The sequence below is a fragment of the Rhamphochromis sp. 'chilingali' genome (assembly GCF_963969265.1).
Source record: "Rhamphochromis sp. 'chilingali' genome assembly, chromosome: 5".
In the NCBI taxonomy this organism is placed as follows: domain Eukaryota; kingdom Metazoa; phylum Chordata; class Actinopteri; order Cichliformes; family Cichlidae; genus Rhamphochromis; species Rhamphochromis sp. 'chilingali'.
In genome coordinates this window covers 16094991-16104851 of record NC_137932.1, presented here as the reverse complement: position 1 = coordinate 16104851, position 9861 = coordinate 16094991, and the positions used below count along the sequence as shown (strand labels likewise).

The 9861-nt window shown below is 39.6% G+C and overlaps 2 protein-coding genes across 2 annotated transcripts in view; both read right to left on the bottom strand.

Annotated features, from left to right (window-relative positions):
* The window catches only part of akirin2 (akirin 2), a 10657-nt gene extending 7840 nt beyond the window's left edge, over positions 1–2817 (bottom strand). The window contains exons 1-2 of the mRNA XM_080883860.1: positions 2298–2817; positions 1724–1855 (exon numbers count right to left, since the gene is read on the bottom strand). Of these exons, the coding sequence (XP_080739986.1) occupies positions 1724–1855; positions 2298–2469 (304 nt within the window). The 5' untranslated portion in view covers positions 2470–2817. The remainder of the gene's footprint in view (positions 1–1723; positions 1856–2297) is intronic.
* Positions 2818–5350: 2533 nt separating this feature from the next.
* On the bottom strand, positions 5351–9276 carry cnr1 (cannabinoid receptor 1). Its single transcript, XM_080883419.1, has 2 exons — positions 8990–9276; positions 5351–8396 (listed from the first exon to the last, which is right to left on the bottom strand). Exon 2 carries the CDS (start codon positions 8349–8351, stop codon positions 6942–6944), a length of 1410 nt encoding a protein of 469 aa, XP_080739545.1. The 5' UTR covers positions 8352–8396; positions 8990–9276; the 3' UTR covers positions 5351–6941.
* Between the last annotated feature and the right edge of the window lie 585 nt (positions 9277–9861).

The following is a 9861-nucleotide window of genomic DNA, read 5'->3' as shown; positions in this document are numbered from 1 at the left end:
ATGTAAAATTATATTTTGTTTTAATTTACTTTCAAATTCTTCAGTTGCTGAAGGGGCTGCATAGTTTTTATAAATTGCATAGTTCAGAATAGCTATAATTGTACCAGATGGTTGCATTCAGTTAAGTTGGACTAGACTGTAATACAAACCGTCCAGTTTGTCAACAATAAAACTGAAATGAGAGAAAGACTGAGTGTGAGACTTTGATATTAGATAAAATGAATATTGATAAAGTTTACCTTTGTGTACAGAATCTGAATATTGCAAAATATTTTTTAAAAATTGCAATAATATCGTATCGTACGTCAAGTATTGTGATAATATCGTATCGTGGGATGTATGGTGATTCTCACCTCTAATTAATTAATTAATTTTTTTATAGATAGAGAGATACATAGATAAAGAGAGAGATATATCTCTCTCTCTATCTATATATCTATATACACACACACACACACACACATATACTTCGTGGTGGTTTTCTCTACACTCAGGAAAGTAGGAGACGAGCAGGCTGCAGGTTCTCGTTGTTAAACACAACAGAGCAACACAATAGTTTTATTCCAGCATGTTTTTCTATAAGCTTGTTTTAAATCTGTCTGATAATAGCTAGGAACCACAAATCGCTAATAGAAAAGAGGGTTGTAACAAAGCAACTTAAAACTGATGAGAAAAACTAAAATATAGTCAAAACAGGCCTGCTGTCAAGTCGAATACGTTAACCTGAGCCTCATACTGTAATTACAGTTTAAAACACTTCATCTGCCCTAAATCTTGTTAAAAAACAAACAAGTGCATATGCTTTGCTGTCAGGTCTTAATCTTACTCTAAAACACATCTGGTTTTCACTTTATGATCTGTCCACCCCCCAAACATTCCTATGTAAACACTGTTTTGGTGAGTTTATGGGTTTTGTCACTCATTTTAAGCATATAAAAGAAAATTATCTGTGATACACCAATTGTGATTGCTGTCTATTTTTATTTTTTTTACATCCCAACCTTCAACCAAGATGTATATTTCTGTTACTGTTATTGGTAGAATAAAAGGCCATTTATGTTACCAATAAAACAACACTAAACACAATTATCGCACGTCTTGACAAATGTTTTAGTGAAGCTGAACAGTTCAAATAAAGAACTGATGACAGAATACCCTGATGTATGGAAGTAGTGTCACGCAAATGTGCCATTGACACTTATTTTTAGACTTAACACCACTGTTGACTGCGGTTAAGTATTAGTACAGCATATACACTTTAAGTCAAGTGTAATTTCAAGACCCAGAGGGCCTCTACCATCTGTAGTCTCCAATGTCTGCTGTACACTCCCATCTGGGATAATTACACACAAAAAAAATAAAAATAAAAACCCACCCACCCACCCACACACACACAAAATCAAAAGAAAGTGAAAGGATAAGGAAGGAATGTCATCTGTTCTCCCTCTGCCTTTTTGTGGAGTTGCCTTAGGCAGCAGGATTTCCCAGCAAGCAAGCAATGTTATATAAAAAAAAACAAAGCAGTAAAAGAAAAGTGATGATTTAGTGTGAAAAATGAGAAAAATCAGGCTTGTAACCCAAAACAATCCCTCACAATAAGCTCATCCACACTCCATGCAACTGACTTAAACATTTATATTACCCTTTAAACCCTGATCTCAAACAGGAAGTTCATGGATTACAGCAAAACAAGCCTATTCAAAAACAACCCTGGTATAGCTACCTGGTAAGGCAGATCCACCGGGAATGTTCTGCAGGTCCAGAGGACAGCCTTCAGCCTGCTGGAAAGCACTGTCCAAGTGTCGCCGTTTCTGAAACCTCTTGTACTCCTGTTTAATGTTGTGTAGAATTTGCTCTGAAAAAGACAGAAGCAGCATTAAATGAGATCTTTACATAGAGGTGCTGTGATTGTATGGAGACAGAGTCGCTGCAGTATTCAGATATGATCATTAAGTATGGCCTTGGCATTATTTTAATGTATATCCCGACTGTAGACAAATACATTAAATCAATCAGTTAAACTGTAAGAGATTATTCTTTTACTATCCCCCCCCCTCCCCGCACATTAATACCAAACAATATTTCTTCATAAAGCCATAAAAGTTCGATGGAAGTTGAATTTATAACAAAATAACCACCACATGCTGCGCTAAATATAACAATGCTTGTCTTAACTTTACACAATCGTGTTTGGAGCGTTACATCATGTACGCCACTGGAAATACTTGTTAATATAGCGTGGTATAAATATAGAAAACTAGAGGGCCGTGAAATCAAACGTAGACATCATTTCTTACCCGTGGTGAGTCTGGACGACACTTCCCCGAAAGGCGATGGCTCCATGCGCAGATATTTCTGCGGTGAAGACACTGGAGACATAACCGGGGCGCACCTCCTTCTTTTGGGGGAAGCAGGGCTCATTAACGGATCAAAGTCCAAACTCCTTTTTAGAGTCGCTCCACAAGCCATCACGCTTAAATATGTTAAATATTTAAAGCCAGGAAACTTCAAAATTCCTTGGTATCCGAGAAAGCCGCCGGCCTGGGCCCGGGTATGTACCGCTTTTGCTAGCTAGTGTTAGCTAAGTCGATCGGTAGAAGCCTTTCCGGGCTGCAGACAAATACGGATTTTTTTTCGTCTCCCGTTGTCTTCCACTGATAAATCTCACAACGTTCACGTTAACGAATATATTTTACCGTGACCAGGATAAAATAACGTCGCAAAAACGTCGCATTAAAGCAGATGATTACAGATTTTACCACATTAGCTGAGAGCACCGACTACAACGGTCTGGACAGCCCTACCTTTTATTAGTTTGCGTTTGTTTGGTAATGCGCATGTGCAAGAAGACACGCTCTTGCAGGTAATTGTAGTTTTTAGACACATTCGCATCCGTTTGGTTGTACATTTTGAAAACTACATTTCCCGAAAACACAGAAAACGCACTCTTTTTAAATTTGTTTTTGTTTGTTCACAAAACGTACCAAATCCACTCGAAGTTTCAGTTTCGTCTAAAACTTTAGGATATGATATCAAATACATTTTAAAAAGTATTTGTGCAACAGACTTGACATTTAGGAGTTGTTTTCTAGAAGAAACCATTCAAAGTACACATTTTAAAGCATTAAATCTTGGATATGTGAGGAAATATCGACCGAAATCATCACTAGCTTGCCTAACATAATTAACTGGTTAATAGCAATATTTAAAGTAGTTAAAATTCAGCTACTTAAATGGTGAAGAACTCCGATTTCAATATGTTCTCTATGTTGTTTGTCGTCCATACATTGTATAATCCCGTTTAAATTATGTACTTGAGAATGTGCCTCAGAAAAAGAGTTTTCGTCTTGTGTCATTACTAACAAATGAAGAAAAGCTTCTGTTTAAATTAATCCTAAGGTTTCACCCAATTCAATTTTATTTTGTTGTATAGCTCCAAATCACAACAACAGTCACCCCAAGGCAATTTATACTGTAAGGTAAAGTTACTTAAATGTTAGAGAGAACTCAACAACCAGAAATGAGCAAACACTTAGTGACAGTGGGAAGAAAAAAACATGAAGCCTCCAACAGAATCATCAGAATCGGAACACTTTAATAAACACTTTAATAATCCCTACAGGTATTTGGCAGGAATCTGTTGCAGATGATTGGAGGTAAGGGAAAAGACTAAATCCAAACAATAAGTGAAAGTAGAGTTTGATCATTATTAGTGATTAAATGCAGTTGTGATGTATGAATCCACAGGGAGTGAAAAGAGGTAAATGAAAAAGAAATGAGTGCATCAAAAGAAGCCCAGCACCAGTTTAAAATAAGGGATCATTCACTGTCGCCTCATCCAGCCCTAACTATAAGCTTCATCAAAACGGAAAGTTTTCAGTGTAGTTTTTAAAAAGACTTCCTGAATCCAAACTCAAGCTGGTTCCCACAGGAGAGGGCCTGATAACTGAAGGCTCTGCCTCTCATTCTACTTTTAGAAACTCTAGGGAAGAAAAGTGAGCAAAGTGCTCTGTTAGGTTAATAAGGTACTTTAGGATATGTGTTTTATGTCGGATATAATATCAGACAGCTTGCTGCTTGCTAAAAACCAAACCCCCAAGTACAAATTGAATTCTTCTCATTCCTTATTACTGAGAATATAGAAGCCATAAAATGCTCCGCATATGTTAAAGCCGAGAACTGTTCTACCTTTGATACCCTGTAGGACTCCCTTTAAAGCTTGGGTGTGGCACTTTGATTTAGTCTTTTTTTTTTTTTTTTTAATAACACAAAGACTTGTGTTCTCTTTGCTTCAGCCTTGTGTTGTTTGATGCAAAGAATAATATTAAGAATAATAAAAAAAACAATTATTACAAAATGTGGTATTTTCATTTCTAACAATCAGATTGCAAAAGTCTGTCTCTCAGAGATGCGGTTTGAGTTTTGAAATAACCCTCAACCTCTTGCACAGATACACTGAAGACGTTTCCCATCCATCACTTCCTCAGCAACCTCTGTACACATATGCTATGTTTGAACTGTACAACAGGATATGCTAGCTTTGTTTATTTCACCACTTCTTCTTTGTGTCACTGTGCTGCTGTGCGGCTCGATAAACTATTATTATTCTGATTTAAGACTGATATTAGTGCTAAAGGGTGTAGAAAAGACCTATTTTCACTAGTCTTGTATGACTTGTTGCATAATCAGCGATCTAATATGTAAAAAGGAGAAAAATGTAATTAGAATAAAGGCTATTGTTTTTTTGACAGGGTTATTAACTTTTATTTAAACAGGAAGTCAAACTTTTAAGAATCTCATTCACCCACATCAGTACCCGGGTCCTGTTTTGGTTTGGACCTGTGTGCTGTGAAACAGAAGTGCCAACCGTTGAATCACCATGCTGCCTACTGAGAGACCTGTTCATGTATGCTGCCTCATGGCTTTTTTTTTTCTTTTTTCTTTTGAAGACTGAAGCATCTGCATTAAACAAAATCCCCAGGACAGCTGTGAGAACAGATGTTTCAATTTCCCTCTTCATGTAATCCAAGAGATAAAAAGATCAGAGCAGATGTTGCTGTCAGGAGATGATTTGCAGCCAGTGATTTGCAATTTGTCACTTTTAGGGCTGCGATAAGTAACCGTAACAAAGCTAAATCCAACAGGAGGAATGTCCTCGTTATTCAAAAAGGCTGATTAGATTCTTCCACAAGGGGGCACTGAAGCATCACAGATGCTCAGGAGCTCAGCGCTGTGCTTTCTTAGCGTCTGGTCCCTCTCAACTGAGTGGATAGATTAGGCAAAACGTCCTGTTTTCCATCGTTAATTAATCAATCAAACAAACAAACTGCACGCAAAGTGACCACCAGCTGCGACTTTATTCAAAAGTTTGAGAACAGCAATACTAAAAACACTTGACTGATTGGGATTTTTAAAGTCATAGATTCCTCATTATGCCACCAATGTACAGAAGCCACTTGACAGTTGACATTTTGATCTTCAATACTCAAAATTACAAGAGGCAGCAAAGCATACTGATAAACAGCTGTCTGGATAAGTTTACACCGAGATAAATGTCTACAGAACAATTGTGCTGTGAGATTTCTAGATTAAAAGTACTACATCACCTATTAGAAAAATCACATCTTCTGAGCTTCTTTTGTAAGGTCAGTTGTCAATGCTCCACAGAACGCATACACAAAACTCTCATTCAAAGTACCAGCTAATGAAAAGACCTTAGTTTCTTTGTTTTCATACATAAAATAAAAGTAGACTTCTTTTTTTTTTTTAAATGTAGAGTTACGCCAAAACTACTTCACTAGCCCCGTGCATGGGTTATTTTCCAACATGATGCCCCGCTGCAACAGTAGCACTAAAACACCTCACTGCAATGATCAAAAGACTCAGGATTGGAAACATATCACCAAGTCACAAGGTATCACACACGTACAAGGCTGAATCCAGTAAAATCATACATTTGATGAAAGCAGCTAGAGTCAGTTTTTTACAGTAGTGACCAGCACACTGCGTCCAAATTCAGTTTTTGAGCTGTTCAAGCCTCGAACAAAAGCTTTTTTGTTATTGTTGTCTCGGCTTTGTAGTTGAATGAGTCGATCTGAACACTTTATTTTGCAAGAAAACACTGTACAGTTGTTAGGTATACATCGGAACAAAGACACGTTACTCTGAGGGTGTAACAGCCAGCGAGTAAAGAAACAGACATCGGGGACAGTCACTCTCCCGCAGAAGATCCCATTTCAGATTTCACGATGCCAAAAGCTGTGAATCTATTTGCCTTAGAGTTTGCTTCATCATGGTGATAATGTTTTCTGTCTTGGAACACAAACCACCTTTGATTTCTCAAAAATCTCCTCACACGTTTGCCACTCACTGAGTGTTGTCAGAAGTACAAAAGTAACATGTTATATGGCAAAGACAGTTTGCATCAATTTTTTCCTTCTATTTGCTTATAGAAATGTCGATATGCAACATGTACATGAAGCCTGTAGAAAGTCAAGATGCGAGGATTTCATACTTTTATGGTGCAAGACGTGTTAAAGTCTAAATGACACAGTAAAACATCTCTACTTAAAAATGTCAGTAGCCCCTTATCCCATAAATGAAATATTGTTTTCAAAACCTGAATTCACAGTACAAAAATATAATATGCCTTCACTAATTGGATATCATGACGTCTCTGGTAAACAGCAGACTTATGATAGTCTTTAATGACCCCTTCCAGTTATATGAGTCCTTTACATGACCTTGCAATACCATTTGGCACTTTGGCACACTATGTACTCATACACAAACGTAAATTATGCAACCACTAAAGCATCTACGTGAGGATGTAAGTCAGAATTTTCGGGAGATGAATGCCTAACCTCTGCTTTACGTTGTGGAATGGCATTGTTTGGGGAGGGGAGAGATGACATTTACACAGTTTTCCCCGTCATGGCCAATTAGACAGCTTCTGCAGAAGTTTCAGTTGATACAGACATTGTTACTTTGGCTATTTTCACAGTGGTCTTCACGCAACTCTCTGCAGCCCTGTTGGCAGAAATGTGGGTATTTCTGTTCTGGCAGTCTGACTCGAGGCTATTGTCCAACTGCTGGCCACTGCCCCTGCAGGCATTGCAGGAGCTGAGGAAAGCATGCCTCAGGTCCTTGCTCCTCAAGGCGTAGATGATCGGGTTGACAGTGGAGTTGAGCAGGCAGAGCATGCTGCAAAATGCAAACACTGTCTTGATGTCATCGTCCATCCTCCAGAAGAGGTCATAGACCATGATGGCAAGCAATGGGCCCCAGCAGATTACCAGCACCACCAGGATAAGCACCAGGGTCTTGGCCAGACGGATGTCCATGCGTGCCTGATCAGGGCGTGTGGTCTGCACTTTGGTCCCATCTGCTGAATAGACAACAAGGCTCTTCTGGGAGGCGCGGCTCAGCATGCGGACAGCATGGTGGTGAGCTTTCCACAGGATATATATGTAGGCGTAGATAATGAAAATAAGCAGCACGCTGGTTACACCGATCCAGAACATCAGGTAGTTCTCATCGATGAGGGGGAATATGTCTGAGCAAACAGAATTGAGACGCTTACAGTTCCAGCCCAGCAGAGGTAGCACTGCGATGATGATGGAGATTGTCCACATCATACAGAAGGCTATGACAGCCTTGGTCCGTGTCACGATGCGCCTGTAGGCGAGAGGCCGGTGAATTGAGATGTAGCGGTCAATAGCAGTGAGGAAAAGACTCCCCACTGACGCTGTGAACGATGCCGTGACTCCACCCAGCTTGAAGAGAAAAACATTGGGGCTGTCCTTCCTGTGGAAAACATGGAAGTCCAAAAAGCTGTAGACAAAGATAACACTGCCCAGCAGGTCAGCCACAGCGAGACTGCCGATGAAATGGTAGGACGGTCGACAGCGGAGGGTGCGGGACTGCAGGATGACGCAGAGCACCACCAGGTTTTCCAGAACAGTGAAGGTGCCCAGGGTCAGAGACATCACAGCCACAGCCAGCTGCTGGCTAGGAGTCAGGATCATGAAACACTCCATGTCCATAAAGTTCTCCCCACACTGTATATTGTTAGTCTCATCTTTGAATGTACTCCTGTTGCCAAACAAGTCTGTGGCATTGGTAGGGTAGAAGGGGATGCCCTTGAGGATGAGCTCCTCGTCTGGAGGTACTTTGTTTGGGAAAGAGTTGCTGCGGAAAGCAGATAACGGCTTCTGCAGAGAGAAGCTGCCCTTGAAGTCTACATCACTGAGCGGGTCATCATAGTTAGCATCGTTGGAGCCCAGATACTGCAAACCAGATGTAATAGTCCGAAAGGTGGTGTCTGCCACACCATCCAGCACAGATTTCATGGCTGCGTCTGAGGGTTATACTGCAGTCTAAGATGTCTGGACAACCTACAAATTGATTTAAAAACAAACAAAACAACAACAAAATTTCAGAAATATTTTTTTAAAATCTAAGAAAATACAAGCCATAAACAGAAACAAGTTTGCAGCAGTGCAAAATTTGGGCTGAAATTTCTCTAAGATGGATAATCCTCGCATAATTCAAATTTTCCACTGCAGATATCTGAAAGTCTGTGCAGTTCAGATTTTTTTCCACACGTATTACTGAGTTAGTTAGTTAGGCATGACCCACACAGTAGCTCACTTTGTTCTTAGTACTGTTTTATACATTTTTTAAGCTTATTGTGCAAATTTGTGCAGTCTACTATGAGACATATAAAATTACAGAACAATAATTATTAAATAACTTCCACATACAGTTTTAAACACTCCCACACGAATTTAAACATTTAATGTGGGAATGTATATTGGAACCTGTGTTCCGGTGCGTAAATTAATATTTGGAAATACGTAACATTTAAGAGAAAAAGAAAAAAAAGAAAAACCAACCCTTTGATGGCGGAAGAAACATTAAAAAGGCATTTGAAGTACTAATCTAAGTATTAATGTAGCGCTTGCAATAGAAAAGTGCTGATTTTTACCTTACATAATTTTCCCAAGTGCACAGAATCGCCCTTTTTCACCGCGCATTAGTCCAAGTCAGAAACGCATCCTCCAACCAACTCAGATCTTACATAAAAGGAGAGACAACCACCATGAAAGCTTTAAACGCAAATCGTCACTTTTATCATAATAATTAGTTTGCTTTTCAAATTCTCTGCGCAAGTTAAGTTTTTCGGGTGTCTGCAGAAGTGCCTTTTCGCTCTTGGAGTGCGCTCCTGCTTTGTAGAAACAGGTTGCTGTTCCTGCTGCTCCTGCTGCTCCTGCCGCCTCCAGCGTCTCTCCAATCTATTTCTCTCTGTCTTCACACTTATGAAGCGTAGCTTCCACAAAGCCCGGTCACGTGTTTCCATACCGCGTTATCTGCCCAACCCATGAAGCTGTCAAGTGCGGTGCATAGGAACAAGGCAGACGACAGAGGGTTCTTATGTGGGGAAAAAAACAGAAAGAAAGAAAAGAAAAGGGATTTTGAATTTTGAATTCCCAAAGCTCCTCTTTGCAGAGGATGTTCTCGGGCAAAGAACCAGCATCACCACAGCACAACAAATAGATAAATAGCAGCTTAGTAGAAGCTTGCTGTCCTCCTACTTCATGACGTTATTGTGATCACAATCGTTTGTATTGTACAGGAACAAATAGCTGCACGTTTCAGTTGCCTTGAGTAGGCTTAACTTTAATTTGAATGCTTTCAAAGACAGATGGAGGTTGCAGACTTCATTGATAGTCACTCCATGCCTGTTTATTCTGTGAATAATTAACCACGATTGACAAACTCAGAGCGCAGATAGCACACTTCATATATTTTGTTGGCTATCTCTAACTGTTGAACCCCATCATCCCCACCTATCCAGTC

Excerpts from the sequence above, each read along its gene's own strand:
- cnr1 (XM_080883419.1), bottom strand. The coding sequence starts at position 8,351 with ATGAAATCTGTGCTGGATGGTGTGGCAGACACCACCTTTCGGACTATT.